Source organism: Magnolia sinica, chromosome 15 (genome assembly GCF_029962835.1).
Source record: "Magnolia sinica isolate HGM2019 chromosome 15, MsV1, whole genome shotgun sequence".
Lineage (NCBI taxonomy): Eukaryota > Viridiplantae > Streptophyta > Magnoliopsida > Magnoliales > Magnoliaceae > Magnolia > Magnolia sinica.
The window spans coordinates 74,948,796-74,970,891 of NC_080587.1; the positions used below are offsets into that span (position 1 = coordinate 74,948,796).

At 42.4% G+C, this 22,096-nt stretch overlaps 1 protein-coding gene across 1 annotated transcript; it reads right to left on the bottom strand.

Annotated features, from left to right (window-relative positions):
* Window positions 1-6,357: 6,357 nt before the first annotated feature.
* LOC131227313 (ethylene-responsive transcription factor ERF017-like) lies at window positions 6,358-7,294 on the bottom strand. Its single transcript, XM_058223088.1, has one exon. It carries the CDS (start codon window positions 7,230-7,232, stop codon window positions 6,651-6,653), a length of 582 nt encoding a protein of 193 aa, XP_058079071.1. The 5' UTR covers window positions 7,233-7,294; the 3' UTR covers window positions 6,358-6,650.
* Between the last annotated feature and the right edge of the window lie 14,802 nt (window positions 7,295-22,096).

The window sequence follows — 22,096 nt, forward strand, 5'->3', positions numbered from 1 at the left end:
TTTCACTATCACTTATGGCTTTAAATTAAGTTCACTGTAAACATTTACAACCTACACAAGGTTCTACACGTTTTGCACCCGTTGTTGGCCTACACAAGCTCTTGGCAAGTTTAGATTGCAAACCCATAATTAGCTCCTACATAAGGACTAATCACGTATACTCCTATCGGAGGCTTACACGAGGTTTTATCGAGTTTGGGTCTTCAAACTCTTGAAACCCAAATATACACAAGAAATGGTTTCAAACAATGGACTCTAACACTAAGACTGACTTAGCTGGATGAGCCCCATGATAGTGTATTGTTGAAGATGCTTCATCTTCCATGAATCAACTTCTTCTTCAGCACCCACGAACAACAACCTTGAATGAGTTTAGTAATATAGTACCAATGTATGGGGGATGAGTGAGGGTGAATCTTTGTATAAGGTATGGCTTTGTAGGGTAAGAAAGGGATTCACCTAATCTTACATTTAATGGCTTTTATGACAAATAATTTGCATATTTCAGTTAGGTCAAGCCATTAATAAATACTTGAGTTTATGATTCAATTCGAGCTTTAAATTCTCATTGATGCTCTTAAACACAATGATTAAATGATGAACTCAAAGTGATAAGATCTAAGAATGAAGGATATGTAAGGGGGAACACTCTCTCAAAGCTCCAATGGCTAGCTAGGCTCGATCTATTGAATTAAGGCTCACTCAATTGACATTAATTCAAATGTTAGGCAAAAGCTCGCTGGACACTTTGGAGCATCCTCGATTGATCGAGAGAGCTCGAGCATAACCCGAACTTGGGCATTTTTTTTTTATAGAGAACTTGCTAGATTATTTTGGGCATCCTCGATCGATTGAGAGGGCTTGAGGATCTGTTTGAACGATCGAGCAAAGCCCAAACTTGTGGATTTGAGAGATTTCTCTATTTTTCAGATATTGTACAAAGTTTTCCCAAGTCTACACCATTCTAAGGGACATCTCCTCTAGCTAATGGAGGCTACGTGTATTCCTATCAATGGACAAGCCAACTCGAGGGTTTGGTTTTAGGGTTTACAAGGTTCACATGGATCACAAGAATTCTATGGCTTAAGGTTCTAGAAAACCAAAGCACCACATTGTTTACCTATCACTTCAAGCTCGATTGTCGTAGTTCTTCGAATCTTTAGCACTTTCATCTATCAATAGGGCTCATTAGACTCAACGACACAAGACACCTGCCAATTGACAAGCATATGTACTTATAGGGATATCTGACCATCCCTTTTTGTTAAAAAGGGTGTCGAGTCTTTCATTTTTCATCTCACATCTCAAACCAACTTGCATTCTAGTCCACGCATTTCAGATACATCAAAAGCACATACTTTCTTTTATCTTTATTTTGCAAGTCTCTCTCTTGTCCATTTTCCTTTTTTTACTTTATTTTGCCTACTTAGGGACTTAAACCTTGTGCAATAAGGCCATGTGTCGTTTATTTTCTCTTTTTGCTTGTGTGGACTCTTAAACCTCGTGAAGCATGACTAGATGCAATAATGCCAAGGCTCTATTGAATCCACTAAAAATTGTTAAATCCCGTAGAGTAGATACCGCATATGATGCGAGCAGAAAAATGGCGCCCTTTTTTTTTCTATAATCGAACTTTTTACTCATAATTTATGGTCACAGACCAATCGCATGAGTCACTTGAGTCAGAAAATCTTACGATTCCCGAACCTTTAAGTGATTATACGGTTTCTAGCCTCCCATATATTATAAAATTTTATTTACCTAGTGACAACTCCAAAACAAGTGCAACTTCACCTTCAAGTCAACTCCACATTCAAATCAAACCAAACCAGAACATACCAAACTGAAAAAGAAAGTCAACTAAGCAAGGGCATTTCCACGCTCATGCAGGAAGGCGTTCACCAAACACAAAATGAAGTAAATCCAAATATAAAGCTAACTACAAAACAAGAAAGTTTTGATAATTGAACACCACCATTTAAAACTTCCCCAGTCCATTGTATGTTTATTTTCCATCTAACCTATTGAGAGGTCACATAGGCCTAAATAGAGGAAAAACACAATTATTACCTTGATCCAAAGCTATTATGGCCTCTAAGGAGTTTTTTGATCCGACAATCCTAACTAGCGTACAAAAATAAATTATTCAAACCAAGTAAAATATATCTAAAATCATTAACTTGACGCATCTATTTGGTGAGACCCTCTTTAAATAGATTATGATACCATTCAAAAAAAAAAACGAAAAATGTTAACATTATATCCATGACTTATAAAATGTGCAGTAGTAATCAGTTTAACCGGAAACTTTTTAACCCTAAAAAATTATTGAACAGTAGGCATTCTATCCCTCACTTTTCTATTGTGTGGTTCACTTGAGCTTCTAATCTCACTCATTTTGAATTAATGCCCTAAAATGAGCCAGTCAAACGGATGGATGGTATGGATGTCAAAGTGAGAGAAGTGAGCCCCACTAATATGGACAAGCAAGACAGCATCATCAAATGCAATAGCTTCAAGCAATGAAATGTAAAACAGTAGAAACATTATTACACTAGGAATAAAATATCCTCAAGATATTTACTTTCTGAAAAATAGACAGTCAAAGAAAAAAAATACAACTTATTCTGAAAGTTCCATGGCTGAAGCCTTAAATAGTTATACTGACAAGACTCAAGCAAAGCACATCAGAAGACAGGTGGGACCATTTCACTCTACTCCTTGATATTGCCACCTTTTTATTTCTACTTAGCTTGATGCTATAATGGGGAGTGGGTTAGGTGAGAAAATGTACTCACATGAGACAATGCAACCCATACTATGGGGCCCGCCTTGATGTATATATTCTGTATCCACACCGTCCATCTGTTTTTCCAAATCATTTTACTTATGTCACACTAAAAATGAAATAGATTCAATTATCAGGTGAACCATCCAGTAGAAAACAATGGTGATTGATCATCAGTGGGCTACAAAAGTTTCAGATGAAACTTATATTTGTTTTTTTCCCTTTATTTAGGTTTATGTGACCTTATCAATAGATTGGATGGCAAATAAACATTAAGTGCACCTTGAGAAAATTTTAATGGTAGGGCATTCAATTACCACCGTTTCTGAAGGTATGTTAACCTGATAATTGGATCTGGTTCGATTTTGGAATAATTCACTAAAATAATCTGGAAAAATGGAAGAACGGAGTGGATACAGAATAAATACATCAAGGTGGGCCCCATGGTAAGGGATGCACTGTCTTGGGTAAGTTCCGGGTCTCACCTAATCCTCTCCCAACATGATACAAATATATTACTGAAAATGGGTAAAAAAGGATGGCGACGAAAACTTGGACCGTCAACTCCCAAATAGGAGGGAATATTTACGATCACCTATCTTAGAATCGTGTGTTAGTTTCTCACTATGTATTTTAAAGGATGGAGAGCCTTCAAACTTACAGTGGTCTTGTTGTACGGAAATCTAGACCGTCCAGATCGTTGACCCATCCCTGGACGGAGCAGGAAGAAAATTTGGCACTAAGAAGACAACATTGACCATCTGATTTTTTCAGTTGGAATTTGGACCGTTGGCTATTTCACTTTCAACCATACACTTGATGGCCATTATTTGGACGCCACATGCATAGTTTTTAAAGGGAGCGGATTAGCTGTTACCCGTGTAACAGGAGAAACGGATTGGCTACTACCCCTGCCACCAGCCCTGTGGCTGATGGTCGGTGATATGTGGCCCCACTATGATGTATGTGTTTCATCCATTCCATTCATCCATTTTTACATATCATTTTAGGGCTTGATCCCAAAAATGAGAGGTATATAAATCTCAGGTGGACCACACCACAGGAAAACAATAGTGATTGGATATCCACCGTTAAAATTAGGGTTGTACACTAACCAAGTTAGCTCGGTTACCTTGCTTGACTCGGCTAAAAAAAATCGATTTGAAATTAAGTTCGAGCCAAGTTGAGTTGATTTTTTTAGCGCGAAAAAAATTTCGAAGTGGGTTTGAGCTTGTCCGAGCACGACACGACTCGGATTGAACCCCAACTCAAAATCGAACTCCGAGCGAACGAATTGAGTGACCTAATTACTTTGATATTGATTTTGCTCACCAAGTGTCTGTATAGGAACCTTACTTTTGCTCAGGTGGTAGACTCTCAGGAGTTTCAACACTCGGTCAAGGGTTCGAGTATTCATACGTGATGAAATCCCACTACGGCGTGAGTGTGTGGGTGTGTGTGTGCATGTGTACAAAAAAAAAGGAAAGTATATATATGAAACAAATACCCCGCTACTGTGTTTTACATACCGTGAGAATTTGAAGGTGTAATTCATGTGTTTGTGAAAATGTTGCACAAGCAAAATCGGCTCGAACTAACCAAGCTGTTGACCGAACCGATCCGAGCTGGATAGTCAGGCTCAAGGGCTGAGCCGAGACGAGTTCGAGCTAGGTGAGCTAGTGGTTGAGCAGAGTCGAGTTGTGCCAACCGCGGCTCAATTCAACTCGTGTACACCTCGAATTAAAGTACTCTTAAGGCCCATTGTATTGTTTATTTGACATCCAATCTGTTGATTAGGTCATACAGAGACCCAGATGAAGGGAAAAAACAAAGATTAGCTTGATCCAAAACTTCTATGGCCCCTCAAAAGGTTTTAATGGTCTCATTCGTCACTGCTTCCTTTAATGTGGTCCACTTGAGACGGGGATATACCTTATTTTTATTTCATACATAAAATGATCCGGAAAAAATAGATGGACGGCATGGATGAAATACATACATCATGGTGGGGCCACAGAGCACACAGACCACCTGTGGCAGGGGAGTAGCCATTCCGTTTCCTGTAACACGTTAGTGTTAGTGGGTGTTACCCTCACCATACGCATGGGGCCCACCTTGATGAAATTGTTGTATATCTACTCTGTCCATCCGTTTTTCCATCTCATTTCAGCACTTGATCTCAAAATTTAAGAATATACAAATTTCAGGTGGACCACACTACTGGATGCTGTGGTGTTTGACGATTAAAAGCTTATCGTGGGCCATAAAAGTCTTGGATCAATCTGATCTTTGTAGTTTCCCTTCATCCAGGTCTGTTTGACCTCATCAACCGGTTGGAGGGGAAATAAAAATTACGGTGGGCTTGTTGTCTTTTAATGGTAGGCAATCAGTCGCCACTGTTTCCTGTGGTGTGGTCCATCTGAGATTTATATCTCCTCGATTTTTTGGGACTATATATTAAAATTATTTTGGAAAACGGGTGGACAGTGTGGATATATAACAAATTCATCAAGGTGGGCCCCACGGTCAGTGTAACAACCACTAACGTGTTAACCGGGTAACACCTCATCCTTAGTGTAGCTGTCTCCTCCAAGGGGACGGATTTCATATACTGACCCTGCAAGCAGTGGGCCCCATCATGATGCGTGTATTTTATCCACGCCCTCCATCCATTTTTTGATTTCATTTTAGGCAATGAATCCGAAAATGAGCTAGATCCAAATCTCAGGTGGGCCACACCACAGAAAAAGTGGTGATTGAACGCCCACCACTAAAAACTTCTTTGGGTCCACTGTATAGAGACATAGATGAAGGCAAAAACACAAACATTATCTTGATCCAAAACTTTCATGGCCCCTAAGAAGTATTTAACGGTGGGCATTCAATCTCCATATTATCCCATGGTGTGGTCCATCTAAGATTTGGATCTGACTCCTTTTTCGGCACATGCCATAAAATGAGCTAGCAAAATGGATGGACGGCGGGGATATCCACAGATATCACAGTGGGCCCACATAGCTTTCCAGCACCGACCACTGACACGGTGGTCATTGGTCAACATGCAATTCGCGTCCCCCCAACAAACACGATCATCTTCCCATTGATCTTCTCGTTTGACCCCAAGTGCACTAATTTGACTATCAAAAGTAGATAAAAAGTACTTCTCTTATTAAAATATTGGATTACAATATAATATTTTATCGCTTTTTACTGGGATTTATACACTAGAAATGCTGACGTCCAACTAGTTATACCCAATCTTACCGTCCATCCAGCTGATAACTTATTGGACGGAGTGGATTATGTACGTGCATGACATATTGGAAGTTATTCTATGGATGGTCACTCCACGTGATTCACAGGCCGGGGACCTTTGATTTGTTGACTCTTTAGACAGTCAACGGTAGTATTCCACGAAACAATCATACTACTATTTCCAGAAATGATCCGGTGCTCTGCGAGCACTATAATTAAAGTATTCATAAGTGACAATGGGATATTTGCACAGCCCAACTGATTCATCCTAACCGTCCATTATACGTGATAGACTAATATCAGATGATAGACTCCATCTTTAAGTTCTTATTTGACTTAACTACTTTTCCATAAGAAATCTTTACCGTCCAATTTTGAAATATTAAATTGATGGATGGAATCAGACGATCAATGTAATTTTCATCATGGAGTACAGAAAATTTGTAGTGGACCTAATATACAGTACGGATGAATGGATGGGATCCGTCCAAGTGTCCTTTAGTCAATGGGAGTACCGTATTATAGTGATCTCAGAGCAACGGATCATTTCATATCTCCTCAATGCAAAAGGTCCTCCTGCAGTACAACAAACATGGTGCAGTGCGCATCAAAAGCTCCAAAGTCCCGGCGACGGATAAAATGCGCCGCCTGCATTCTGCGGGTCATCATCGTCATCGTCGTCTTCCTCCCCCTCTCTCGCAGTAAAAACCCATCCCGTCGGAAATTCATCGAACGGAGAATCGAAGAGGCCAAGATCCGAGTTCCCATCCATCACCGGCCAGCACGAAGGATTCTCCGCCGGAGACTCTGACGACACCTTCGGGTCCGGTAATGGCGCCGGACCCGAAGGAGCAACCGCCGAACCCTCGAGCGCGAACCTCCTAGCAGCCTTCCCGATCTCCTCCGACGTCAAGCTCTCCGCGGACGGGATGTCCGGAAGCGAGTCCGGGAAGTTGAATGTCGCCGACGGGCCACGTAAGCAAAATACGGCGGCGTCATACGCCCTTGCCGCTTTCTCCGGCGCATCATAAGACCCGAGCCAGATCCTCTCTCTGCTATTCGGCAGCCGTACTTCCGCCACCCATTTCCCCCATTTCCGCATCCTAACGCCCTTATAACGGCCGCTAGAACTTCCAGCAGAGGACTCGCCTCTCTCCGGCTTCGACCGTTTGTCCGAAGAGGATTTCATCGTCCTTAGATAACGGAATATTCCCAGACTTAACGGAAAACGTTATTCGTACTCGAGCTGGGACACGAATTCCATATCAAAAGAGCGGGAGTTGCTGCGGGTCTTATTTATAGGTGGGGACGAGGGAGGAAAGGATTGTAAAAGAACCGCGTTTGGTGCCACGTGGATGCCACGTAGTCAAACTGCAGTGTATCTAAGCAAAAACGCGGGCGCTTGAATATGTCGTTAGACAGCTGGAGCCGCTACCACCGTGTGTGAGTGTGGGCAGGTGAGATATGTGACATCACCACCGTTGGATAACTGTTGTCTGCAGCTGTCTGGGTTGGACCTTCTTGCTGATAAGCAATTTAAATTTTGTTTTTATCCGGACATGTGGGGCCACGGAATAAATGTTTTGGAATTTAATATTTTTCATGGCCTTGTTTATTTTGTTAGGTATGGAGGTGTACATAACTTGGGTAGTTCACAGTAGCTAATGGCTGTCATTTCAACTTAGCTCTTCCCTACAACGGGTTCCCCTAAGTTTTGGATTAATATTATTTTGGGTTCAATGACTTAAGAGTGGTGATCCACCATTGGCTTGATTTGGAGGTGGACTAAAATTTATATTAAGTAATTTGGAGGGTCCTTACTCTTGCTTGGTGGTAGACTCTCAGGAGTTTCAACTCCCGGTCAAGGGTTCAAGTACCCATCGGGTGAAATTCCACCAGCGGGTGTGTGTGCTTGTGTTTAAAAAATAAAAATAAAATTAGGTTCACTAAAGTTAAAAAATGGACAATCTTCCTTTTCTCTAACGGTGATTTTAAGGGGTTATTTGGTTTGCTGAAATTCTGGCTAACTTAGATAATGATTGTAATTTACTTTTATTTTTTATATGCTATGTAATTATTGATTTTTCATGTATAATAATAACATTTGTTGTATTATTTTAATGTTAAATTATTGTTAATATATATTTATACTGTTATTTAAATTTAAGTGTTCACGGTCATAAATACAAAGAAACAATTCATTGGATGAGACCTAACTTTAGGGCCCACTCTAACGTATGGTTCTCTATACACTACCTAACAGTTTTTGTTTTTTTTTTTCAACTTATTTTAAGTGATGATATCTTTTAAATATATATTTAAAAAAAAAAAACATATAAAGGTACATATATAGCAGCCCACTCTAACGTGTGGTTCTCTATCCACCATCTAACAGTTTATTTTCTTTTTTTCAACTTATTTTAAGTGACGATATCTTTAAAAAACAATTTTAAAAAAAAACATATAAAGGTATATATATAGCGGAATGTACAATTTTCCACAAACTGGTATGAAACTTGTGTGAACTTTTTTGAGAACTCATCACATATGATGTGACTCTAAAATCTGAATGGTCCACGTGAATCAACACCTCATTAAACCATCTGAGTCCAATTTTTACTTTGACTCAAAATTTTATTTGGCTATTAAAAATAAAAATAGTTTTCTTCCTTTGGTTTACATTTCTCTTTTCTATGGCCTACCAAATTTTTAGATCTAGGTGAAAAAAATTTTCCCCCAAAGTTTCATATGATTTTGCATCACATGGACTGTTAGCATTAAATGCCCGTGACACGTGTGAAAAAGTATGCACACGTGAGCATCAGTCGTACGCCCCACACACACATGTAGATCATGAGAAATTTATGAAGCAAATAATTGTAAGGGGCTAACCCAACCTAATCCACACCCTAATGACTAAGATTCATGCTTTCGCTATAGCTCAGTCACTTTGATTCCTAGCTTTTGAACGGTTTTGATCACTGGCATGCTTGCTATGCGTACTAACTTCTGTGGAATGCCGGACTACCGGCCCGTTGTGTCCCTTTTGCATTAAACGCGTGGAAGCACGCCGCCGGGAGAGGACACTGATCCTTCCCTTCTTCCGCAGACCATTGTTGTCCGTGCGGTTCTGACGTGCCAGGCACGATATTCGGCACTTGCGTGGACCGAAGGGGTGAGGTCACACCTCAGTGGGTGTTACCCTTAACGTGTGGGGTTTATTTTGATCATTTTTTTCATATCCATGCCAAACATCCATTTTTACAGATAATTTTAACACCTAATAAGAAAAATTAAGTAGGTCCAAATTTCATGTGTACCACACCACAGAAATCAGCACTTATGATGACTCTCACCGTTGAAAATTTTCTAAAGGCCCACCGTGATATTTATTTTCCATCCAACCTATTTATAAAGTTACATAGACCTGGATGAATAGAAAAAACAAATTGCAACTCCATCCAAAACTCCTGTGGCCCCAAGAAGTTTTCAATGGTAAGAGTTTAATCCGCGTTGTATAGTCCACTTGAAACTTGGATCTGCCTCATTTTTGTGATTATATCATAAAATGATACGAAAATATAGATGGACGGTGTGGATAAAACCATACATTACAGTGGCCACTCAAGGCTCCTACTCGTTCCCAGCAGACCGGGGGTAGGACGTAATCCGCGTCGGTTAATCTGCTCCCGAACCGAAGAACACTCAATTCCTCGGACGCGGGGATGTCGTTGCCTTATCCAGGTATCTACTGGATGGTTCTCTTTGGGCCCACCATGATGTATGTGTCTTATCCATGCTGGCCATTCATTTTTTATCATTATTTTATGGCATGAACCTAAAAATGAGGCATAGGTGGACCACACCACAGGAAAATGTAGTGATTGAACGGTCAATATTAAAAACTTCCTAAGGCCCACTGTAATGTTTATTCGCCTTCCAACCTGTTAATTAAGTCTCACAAACCTGGATTAAGCAAAAATACAAATATTAGCCTGATCTGGAACTTTTGAACGGTGGGCGTTCAATCACCACTGATTCTTGTGGTGTGGTCCACCTGAGATTTGGACCTGCTTTATTTTGGTAATACCCTGAAAAGAGCAGGAAAAGTAAATGGACGGCGTGAATAAAAGACATACATTATGAATCTAAATGATGGGCCAAAAAGCACCGTCCAGCAGCCATGTCGCTGCTGTCAGTGTGTGCAGTCCGCGTCCCAATTCCTCGTTTGTCTATTCATCCACACGCATACCCACTCACGTGAGCGGATTAGGGACGCAACTTCGCCCACAGAGATGCCATTGATGAATCCGGCCTGTCCATTAGTTTCACAAGAGCATAATAAGACATTGAATTAAAAAATCTGGTAGATTCAAAACTCTGTGGATCCTTAACTGTGGAGCCCACTATGATGTATTTGACTCACATACACACCGGCCATCCATTTTGACAGTACATTTTAGGGCATGATCTAAAAAATGAAGTCTTATATGGGCCATACCATAGACAACAGTTGTGATTAAATCCCCAACGTTAAAAACTACATGGGGTTATTAGAATGTTTATTTGCCATCGAAATTATTGATAATGTTACAAAGATTTGGATGAATAAACCACGTAAACATCAGCTTGACCCAAAACTTTTGTGGCCATGAGAAAATTTTAATGGTCCATTACTCATGTTTCCTTTATTATGGTCCACCTGAGATTGGATTGCTTTCAAATGGTATATGATCCTGTTTCTGTATTATGGTCCACCTGAAATTTTGGATTGCCTAGCTTTTTATATAATGACATAAAATGAGTTTTCAAAATGAATGGACGCGGTGGATATGAGGCATATATATCATGGTGGGCCCGATGCTCAAGGATTCCACCCACCTCGGTGGATCTACCGAAGGATCCATAGAAGCCGCGCCTTGAATAGCACATTAGTGGGTGTTTCTGTGCCTGCCATTTTGATGCATGTGTTGTATGTCACAGTTAGAGCTGGGCATGTATGATCCAATCCGGTGGATCTAACCTGATCCGATCCGATCCGAACCGACGACCTGGATCAGTGCGGATCGAATTGGGCCATTCAGATCCAAATGTTTTTCAGATCGAGTTCGGATCGTGGTCAATCTGGACCGATCCGATCCAAATGGATCCGATCCGATCTGATCCGATCTAGAGCGGGTAGTCGGGTAGTGTAAAAATATTTTTTGGTTCATCCACTGTGAGGTTGATAAACTCAATAGCTCTGATCATTGGAGCATGGCCCGCTTGTACAAATTCAAAAACCTAAGATACTATACACCACATATCGTCCTTCATATCTTTTGGACAAGATATGATTTTGATGAGGAATGCTCAGCCGCAAACCAATTAGCACGAAAGTCCTACGAACTTTTTTGAAAACTCATCATATATGATGAGTCTCAAAAATCCAAACGGTTCATGTGAAGCAGAACCTCATGAAACCTCCTGGTACAAATTTTTACTTTGAATCAAAACTTTGGCGGGCCATGAAAAATGAAAACAGTTTCTTCCCTTGATTTACATTTCTCTTTTCTTTGGCCTAACAAATCTTAGATTAGGGTGAAAATTTGTCCCCAGGGATTTCATAGGATTCCGCATCTTATGGACCGTTCAGATTAGACTCTTATGACACATGTGCAAAGGTGCGTACATGCACAAGTGCGTAGGTGAGCATGCCTCTGAATTCTGATTTTGTAATGCCGCCAGAATTAACATGTCGTGCACAACACGTCAACAGGGGAAGCGGATTGCATTCACTACGCTTAGCATACTGAGTAAACTCTATGAGGTCCACCATGATTTATGTATCTGATTTGCTCCGTCCATCCATTTTACCAGACAATTTTAGGGCCTGAGCCCAAAAATAAACTATATATAATGTTCAAATGGACCACACCACAAGAAATAGTTGAATTGAAAGTTTACCGTTGAAAAAATCTTGGGGGCCATAGAAGTTTTGGATCAAGCTTATATTTGTGTTTTCCATTCACCCATGTCTATATGATATTATGAATAGGTTGGATCATAAATAAACATCATTGTGGGACCATTATTCCCATTGTTTACTGTCGTATGATCCATTTGATCTTTGGATGTTCTTCAATTTTGGGCTCATCCCCTTAAATTAGATGGAAGAACGGATGGACGGTGTAGATAGACCACATACATTCAAGGTGGGCCTAACTGAATTTACTCAGTACGATAAGAGCTATTGAGTAACTCAATACGCAATCCGATTCCCAACACAGGCACAAGCGTGTTTACGTAGATACGTGTCATGCAAAGACGAGCGGAGACGCGCCTCGAGCTCTGAGTTGTACGAACGGCTCAAATGAGATCAAAATTACATGGGCCCCATAATGATGTATTTATTATATCCATACCGTTTATCCATTTTTCGTGATCATTTTAGAGCATTTGAAAAAAATGAATCATATTTAAAGCTCAAATGGACCACATTGAAAATAACAGTGAGGATAATGATTTTCACCGTTAAAAAATTCGTAAGGCCCACCATAACGTTTATTTTCCATTTAATCGGTTAATAAGGTTAAAAATACATGGATGAAGAGGAAAAACAATTTTCATATTAATCCAAAACTTCCGTGATCTCCAAAAGGGTTTTAATGGTAAACGTTCAATCCCCCATTGTTTTTATAGTGTGGTCCAACTGATCTTTAGATCTGTCTTATTTTTCGGCTCGAGCCTTAAGACGAACTCTCCAAATGGATGGACGCTTTGGATATAACGCATACCTCGTATTTTGACCTACGGACCCAACCCGATCCGAACCATATCCAACCCGATCTGACTTGGTTTCCCTGACTGAGTCGGACTCGGTTCAAGTTAAGCCAACCATGCATCGGATCGGTTCGAGTCAGATGTCCCGGACTCGGTCTCGAATCGGATCGAGTTCTGGTCAGCCCATGTAAATTTCGGACCTAATTAAGTTGGACCCAATCCAATCTGACTTGGTTTGATGCCCAACTCTAGTCACAGCTGTCTATATGTTTTTAAAAGCTGATTTTAAGGCATGCTTCCAAAATTGAGACATCTAAATTTCAAGTGGTAGAATGCCCATCATTAAAAACTTCTTGGGTGTGAATACTGGATCGGCCGAATTTCACTCATGTAAGTTGATGGATGTTTTAGATGTGGATAGAATGGGTTATATTTGACTGGAGTCACCACTAGCCAATTAATTCGATTTCATAGTCAGTTAAACCCTATAGAAACATTAGTATAAAGAATCTGAGAATTCTTTGTTCTAAAATGACTCATTGATATGTGACTGAAGACTCTTAGCAAGGGACTATAGTTACAAAGAGGGAAAAGATTAAGCACCCACTCTGCCCGTACAAATGTATGGTTTCTACTTCACAAGATCTCATAAACTTTTGATGATTGAAATTAATTCTTGCATACTAATAATGCAAGGCGTGTGTAACGTCGTGGTAAATGCAACGCTTATGACAAGCTATAACATAGGCTGGATACATCTACTTTCACTCTCCTACTTGCCAAAGCAATAATCAACCAATCCAAGTTTCTGATGGGCAAGATTCGATTAACTCGATAAGTCGTGGAGCATACGTTTGAACTAATAATATGCTAAGTGCTATGAATGTAATGTAGTTGAGTATGTAAAGATGCATATGTGATGCATTGTTGAATGTTATGTTTATAATAAGCTGTAACCTAGGTTGGATAAGTCGCCTTGACTCTCCCACCTGCTAAAGTGATAACTAATAAACAAAAGTTTCTAATGGGAAGAATCCAATTATATTGATAAGCCGTAGAGAATATGCTCATAGTCGATTAGGTGCACGATACCATGAATGGAATAAACTGGGTGATTTAGAAGGGAATAGATGTTGCACGAAGCTTATGTAAAGATGGACGAAGCTGACTGAAAGTTGAATGGTAAGATGGACGGTATTATCATGAGGATCAGATCGAGTGCCTTGGATTGAGGCTTTTGATTGCTCATGTGGCTAAGGTTTTGGTTTGGACTAGGCTAACCTAGGTTGAACTCTCTCTTACTACTCTCTCCTCTCCTCAGTGAATGGATGAAATGGGTAGGCTAAGAAGGATTTTCTCCTTAGTGGAGAAGGCTTAAGTTTTCCGAGATGAGAAGGTGTAGGTCTCCTTGACTTATGGATTCCTCTTCTTGATGCATTGAAATGTGAAGGGGATGGGGCGATTTATAGCCCTCAAGTCTGGTTTTCTTACAACTCTTGTTAACTCCAAAGTTGAAAAGGATTTGGATGGCCTGTCTTTGAGATAACTACATGGCATGATCTCAATGGTCGGATTAGATGGCGTAGATCATAATTTTGGTGCTAGTGAGGGGCACTAGATTCCTTTCACATTGTCACATGATTGGAGGTTGCAAGAGGAGAATTTTCACTTGGGTTGAAGTCTCTCACCAAACAAGGGGCGGCTTGTCCTGGACGTTGCAAAAGCCACATGTGGTGCCCTACTTTGGCAGGTGAGCTCCCTTAAACTTGTGGGGGATCTTGCTCCCTAGGTGTCCTATAACTATTTTCCTGAATTTTCATGGGCTTCGGAGTTTGGGCTTTACCTTGTTTTGACTTTGGACTTGACTAGATGGGTGGATTGGGTGAGCTGACAAGGTGGGTTGATCGGGTGAGTTAACTCATCGAGCTAATCGAGATAATTGAGTGAGTTGCCTCGGTGAGTCAAGTGAGTTGAATCAATGAGTTGTCTTGGTGAGTTGGGTGCTGGAATTGCTAGGGTTTAGGCTCCTATGGCTTAGGTTTCTAGGGTTAGATTCCTAGGGTTTGGTTTTGTCAAGGGTTAAGTGAGTTGACTCGGTTCAATTTAATTAACTTGTCGGCCTTGGGTGAGGTGTCTAAATTGGGGTCCACAAAAGTTATGAATCAAGAGGATGTTTGTGTTTTCCCATTTATCTAGGCCCGTGTGACCTTATTAATAGGTTGGATGGCAAACAAACACCATGGTGGACCTTAGGAATTTTTTTACTTTGGGCATCAATGACCATTGTTACCTATGGTATGGTCCACTTGAGAATTGGATTTACTTTACTTTTTTTTTTGGGGACCATGCCTTAAAATGAGCTGGAAATCCAATGGATAGCATGGATATAAAGCAAATACATCAAGGTGGTCACCCACACATAAACCTAAGGTTAACAAGAGGTCACTTGATACATGTGCTTTATATCCATGCCCTCCACCATATTTACAGCTCATTTTAAGGCATGGTCCATCATAGTTCCATCCCTTTAGTGAGCACATTTTAGGGCATGAGCAAAAAAACAATTCAAAGTTCAAGTGGGCCACACTGTTGTACTCAATTCAATCAAATTGGACCACTCGTGTGATCAATGGTCTAGATTCAATATGCGTGTGTGAGTAGGAAGTGCATGCATGTTAGAGTCTGCTTAACTTGAGGGTTGATTGAATTGTTGGTGTTTTCCTCTCTAAGACAGACATATTAGAGACTAGAATCGGAGATCTAGGTTCCTCTCAACCACCAATATTGTGCTCCTTGGTGAAAGGAAATGTGATGCTAATCCTTTGAAATGAGTTCTTTTTACCTGGTGACAATAAACGTGAGTTTACGGGCTTAAGGACTTGTTTTCTCACCAACACTTAAAGTTTAAAACACTTCTCAAGTGAACAAAGATATACATTCAAATTAAATGAGGCAAAATGTTGTCGATTTCATTAGATATTGTAAAATGGTGTTTATTATAATCGACAATTTGCGAGACAACCAAATGAATAAATAGAAATGAAAATGGATAAATACATGATGTGCCTATCGGAATAGATGAATCGAGGTAAGTGTAATTAACAAAATTTGAACTTAGAAAATGACGATCTACAACTTAAGGTTGCAGAAAGACTTTCTCTTCCTAAGGTACGATAACGGGAACCACTAGGTAATAACTAAACTATAAAAAAAATTTTTAAAAAAATGTAAAAGAAAGATAAATAAAATATAGACTGATGTGTTTGGCGTAGGGCCTCGAGATTTTATTTAATTGCTCCTTTTATAACCTCTTGAAGTGGTGAAACCCTCATTTGGGTTTCCTTGTTGCTTCTACATTTTTGTGCTTATGTCGTTGTTTTGGATACGAGAATTTCTCTAATTTCTCCAGAAATTCCAACTTGCATTGGAAAGAATGATTCCGGTTAGATTTGGACTTCCTGGCTTCTTAGATATCGTAGTTGATCCGCCTTAAGGTGCTTGTGGTCTATTAAGGATTAGGGCAAAATATGTTGAAATCCCTTTAATTAAGATAACCCAATATGAGGTTGGATCCAAATCAATGTCAACCGTTCTCCATCTCTGATGCCGTTCTACTGAATGGATTTGGCGAGAGGTCACCAAAAGGTGTTAGACAGTCTAAATCAGGCCTTGTGTGACACTTTCACCATTCACTGTAGGGTGGTTTTGAATGCTGGAAAAGATGGATAGACAGTATCCATCTCATCCTAACTCTTGAGTCCCTAATCGAGATGCGACTCTAGAGACATTTGGGTACTCTCTCTGTTTCTTCCTATTTTCAAATTGTCTGGTGGAAGGGTTCTTACCTTCTCATCCAGCTCTCACATTGCCTTTGTCCGAATCAATGGACAACTTACGATTATCCGATGAGAATTTATCCCCCAACTTAGGTTTGGACCTAAACCGAGTTAGCTTGGACAAGGGTTTAACCTCATGATGTTCAAAACCTTCTCAATGACTCCTCGAACGTCTTTGGAATAATTTACCATTTTGGTAGGATCTTGAGAGACAATAATACCGAGGATATATATCATCACTAAATTCATGATAAATGCATTCTTCGGCGGGTCTTTTGTAACCATGCATGATCATTTCCTCATAAATGAGTACGTCGATCGTAGCCACCACGTGGCATGCAACGACTCACCCTTTCAAAGGTATAAGTAAGGGTTTGTACCATCACATTAATAGCTGTATACATGGGAAAATCAACTGATGATTTCTTGGGGTGCGAGTATGCTTCCCGCTGTGTACCAAGCTCATAATAATACCACATGGTAGTTCTTTATTGGCCAAGTAAGGACACCAAAAATAGGTGTAAACGCATATAACACGAAAAAGGTGAGAATAATCACACACTTAGGTTGAAACCTTCCCAAGGGCCCACCATTGTTGAGGACGAAATATGGATCGCCCTCCTCTTCGCTGTTGATGACAAAATCTAGACCACCCTTTGCTTCGTGCTCCTTGAATGAACCCTGGTCCTACTTAAAAGATGAGCAAAGGAGACCCTGGCTAAGCCTGGGGACCCTCCGATGCGTAAGTCAGGGCAAGGGAATCAGGGTCTAAGTTCACAAGTAAAGGGAGAGTACCTGTTCTTCCGCCCCTGTAGCAATGGGGTCTTATTGTATTTATACTTGACTGTCGGACCATCGAAGTCCATCAATCTCGGCGCGATTCACTCAATCAGTGGGATTTTTCAGATCGTGGGGATATTGTGTGCAATTCGAGGATCGTGTAAGATATTATGCACATCATGCATATCTGCGAGCGAAGTAACCGACCACATCCACTTATGGTAGTTTCTAAGCTTAGCTCATGGGGCGCCTACTTCGGGATCTTGCCTCGGCTCGACCCTTTTGACAGATGAGGCTTCAGTCAGAGTGATTACCGGCCTTCGTTGAACAGTGGCCGCGTTTACAGTCTGAGCCGAGCTGGTGGACTTAGCCTCTCGTCAATTGTGCGTTCCGAATGACTTCTTTTATGAGGTCCGAGGCGAAGTGTCGGGCCTACTTTATTAAGTCGAGTTTTCTCCTGGTCGTTAGTCTCAAGGCCGAGGCACCTCTGCGCCTCATTGATGAATCCTTCAGTTGTGGGCATCGCAGGGATTAGTTATCTGTTTGATGACGTCGGCCCTCGGAATTACGAGGGGCTTGGATCTTCCCCTGACAGAAGCCCCCTACTCTTCGAGGTCGGTTACGGACTTGGAGAGTAAGCATTCGGAAGATCAACCGCCTTGTCTGCTGAATCTTCCATGTGTGCCGATATTAACCTGATTTTGAAAATTTGAAGCGACGCGCCCTCAGGGTTTCTAGCCCACGGGCAAATATTTAGCGGCCGCGTGGCAACGGTTAAGATTTCGAATCATCATCTGCCTATGGCCTATTGCCACGTACATCCTGATCAGTGTTTCAGACGAAGCTTTCATTACTCGGGCGTCGTTTCGTTTATCCGGAGCATGCTGCTCGATGTCAGAGACGTACTGCTCGACAGAGCCTGGGCCAATGTCGTGTGGCCACGTAAACTCTAAAGTTGGCTCGCGACGATTCGGCTGTGACCATCATTTCTTGTCATTAATGCAGAGATTTGGCGAGGTCTATATAAGCCTCCTTTGGAGACCTCTGTTTTTCTTCTGCGCTTTGTGTTTGAGTTGTTACCAGAAGAGGCGATTTCCGGCGAGGGCGATTCCTACCGGTCAAGGTTTTCTGACAGGCGATTTCGACCGATCAGGCATTTCTGCGAAAGCGATTCCCGGTGATCGTCCGGTGAGTCTCCTTCCTCGTGCTTCTTTGCGTACCTTCCTTGTGCTTCTTTGCGTACCTTCCCTTTAAGATGTTGTTTGACTTGGAGACCGTTCGGGAATATGATGACGATTTCGAGTCGGGGAGCTCTGATGACAGGAGAGAGGCATCTGAAGGTCCCTATGAAGCTGTACCCCTATTCCCTCCGCCTAAGACAAAAAGAAGTTGGGGCTAGGATTCGAAGGGTTGTTAAGAAGGCTGCTCAAGCCCCCCGGGTTAGAACTACCGAGGCCACAGGGATGCCAACAAGTGGACGGACCTTGGAGGTAGTCCTATGAGGTTCCTTGCTCTCCGAGTCTCAGATGGAATGGATCCGCTTGGAGTTTCAGATCCTCGACTCCGTCCAGATAAGAGCTCCTGGGCCCCTTGACATCGGTGGTACGCCTGCGGAGGGAGAGGTTGCCATTTTCCTTTTGCGCTGCAATGCGGGCTCCGACTTCCTCTGCATCCCTTCATTCGAGTCGTGATAGCCTACCTTGGCTTAGCTCCCGGACAATTTACCCCTAATGCTTGGAGGGTGCTGATTTCTTCTTATATCATCTGGCGTCAAGTTGGGATCCGGAGCTAACCCCTGAGGAGTTGATAAGTTTGTACCTGATCAAGCACGACAGTCAGGAACCATGGTACTACTTCGCGACCCGAGGCAGTAAGGGGTCGGGGCTTGTAATAAATCTTCCATCCTCTAATAAGGACTGGAAGAATAAATGGTTCTGGACTGCGGGCGAATGGGAGACGCCGGTGACTAAGCTCAGAACCTTAACAACACGGGTTCCCACCCCATTTTCAAAACCAGGTCGGACCAATTATTCCCTCCTTTCTTCATACTCTTTGTTGTACTAGTCAGACTGAAGCTATATTTATCTTTGTAGATTTTCTAAAGGGCACACCTCTCCTTGATTCGGCCCAGAAGAATCGCATAGCTAAGGCCAGGGCGCGATCGGGAGAGCTCCGTTCCTAGTCGGACCTGATCACCGCCACCAACCTTCATTGGTGCAGGCTGTGCAAGTCCTAACCTTTTTCGACGTCTTTCAGTAGGTTTTTTTCTCTCTTTTTTTGGCAGGGATTGAACTCTCAAACGTGATTATTTGACCCATTGCTTTTGATAGGTATGGCCGAGGCATCTGGTTCTCGGAGGAGGAAAGCCGCTTTGATGGCTGAAGAAATGTTGAGAGCCGAGCCCCTGTCAAAGTCCACCGCTCGAAAGAGGCAGGCCATTCCTCCTCCTAGCCTCGCTCTCACTTTTGCAGCTCCGGCTGTTGCTCCAATTCCTGCTGCGACACCAGTCGCAACGTCTGTTCGGCCCTAAGTTCCAACAATCGTTGTCCTGACTCCAGCGACTATAACTTCCCTTCCACCTCCACCTACCGTAGCCTCCCTTGCCGTGGAGGTTCCTCTCCCAGCCCCCAAGCCTTGTATTGCTGTCCCTTCTTCCTTCGAGCGGGAGGAGGCTATCCGAATAGCTGATGATATGCTTTCTCCTCCCGATGATGGGAATAATCTTAGGGCGAGGTCCAAGTCTCAGCAGGCAGTCGGATCGAAGCTGAGGAAGCCATGGGCTCGGCCCAGGTGGGGACGAGCGGTGAAAGGTTTCAACCGGGCTACCACCTATCTTGCCTGATGCCTTAGGCTGCCAAACATGCCCCAGAGGAGGATATAGCCCGCCTTCTCGACAGATCGGACAGCTCCTTTTTGAACGACATGACTTCCATTTTTTACATGGTATTTTTCGTCGCCTTTCTACTTCTTAGTTTCCATTTCTTTCACACCCGTATGTTTATTTCTCTGTTTTCATTCAGTCTGTCCCAAAGCTCCTTTCGACTCCGGAGAGGGCACGGGAGTTGGAAAAGAGAGAGGCCGAGGTGGAGGCCCTTAAGAACGAAGTGGGGATCTTGCAAGATGAAGCCAATTTCCTCCTTCTTGAGCAGGGCAAGCTGCGTCGACGGCTTGAGGAATGGGAGGCTAGGGAGCGGGATGGACAGGCTAGGGAGCTCCAACTGCAAGGGGTCATGAGTAATCTCAAGGCCCATTGTGGTGCGGCGGAGGCTGATCTGGCACAAGCTAGGGTTCATGTGGATTCATTGGCTAAGGAGATTACTCGATTAGGCGAAGTCTTAAAGCGGGCTAAGGCTGAAGCGGCAGAAGAGCAGAGCTGAGCTGTCTCTGAGGTGAGGGAAACTCAACGGGCTAAGGACAAGGCTTCTCTAGCTGTGGCGGTGGCTGCAGCAGTGGACGCTTTCAAAACTTTAAAGGAAAGGGACACCGAAGCCGCCAAGTTTTACAACCGCGGCTTCGATGACTGCATTGAGGCAGTCCGAGACCTGTATCCGGACCTTAACCTGGAACCTTTGATGTCTGAAGATGTCGGAGAGGTGCCTGTCAAAGATGTCAGCCCGGATCAGACCCCCGATGCTCAAGCTCCTCCTCCCCCGACCGCGTAGATTGGACCGCTTGCTTTTCCTTTTCTTTTAGAACTTATCGAAACTTTTCTTTTTTGGTTACTTTTTGATCTTCTAATGAAGGTTCATGAATGATGATTTCTGACCTTCTGGAGAGGGCATATGAATGACAATTTTCCTTGTGTTACTGTAGTTAATTTTTAAAAGTCGATCATTGATTGTTGAGTGCCGAACTGATTCGTTGATAGGTTGATTTGCTTTAGGACATGGTCGAGCTGACCCTTTGACCAGTCAGCTTCTTCCAAGTCCAGACCCATAGGGGGTCGGCCCATCCCATAATTGGCGAGGAGGTTCTGCTTCATTCGTTAGTCAGTGGTCCGACTCCTCTATTAGAGGGGTCGGGTCACCTTCTTGGCTTTCCCCTACGCAGAATTTTTATGGGTTAATGAAGTGATTAGTTCATTGAGTCTGCCGCTGTATATGAGAAGCAAATTTTCCTGAGTAGATAATTCGTTCATGTAGATAAGAAGAGGTGAACTTTATTAAGAGCCTTAAAGGCCTGTCGGTTGGAGGCGTACATTTATTGAGAGCCCAAAAGGCCTGTCGCTCGGAGGCATGCATTTGTTGAAGGCCTTAAAAGGCTCGACGTCATGGATAGTAAATTTTTAAATGTTCGGCATTCCAGGGGTGGGGGAGCTGGCGACCCTCGAGATCTTCTAAGTGGTAGGAGCCCAGTTTGGTCAATCAGACGACCCAGTAAAGCCCTTCCCAGTTAAGCCCGAGTGTTCCAACCCCCGGCTCAACGGTGTTCTGGAATACCCGGTGAAGGACTAAGTCCCCAGGTCGGAATCACCTGGTTTTGACTTTTGAATTATAGAATCGTGCAACTTGTTGATTACAAGCTGCGACTCAGAGCTTCGAGATATCTCTGATTTCTTCGAGCAAATCTAGATTAGCCGCGATCTGCTTGGAGTTCTGATTTTCATGATAATTCTTAATCCGAGCCGTAGGGAGACCGATTTCTACTGACACCCTCGCCTCCGAGCCGTAAGAGA

Coding starts and splice junctions, on each gene's coding strand:
- LOC131227313 (XM_058223088.1), bottom strand. CDS start 7,232: ATGAAATCCTCTTCGGACAAACGGTCGAAGCCGGAGAGAGGCGAGTCC.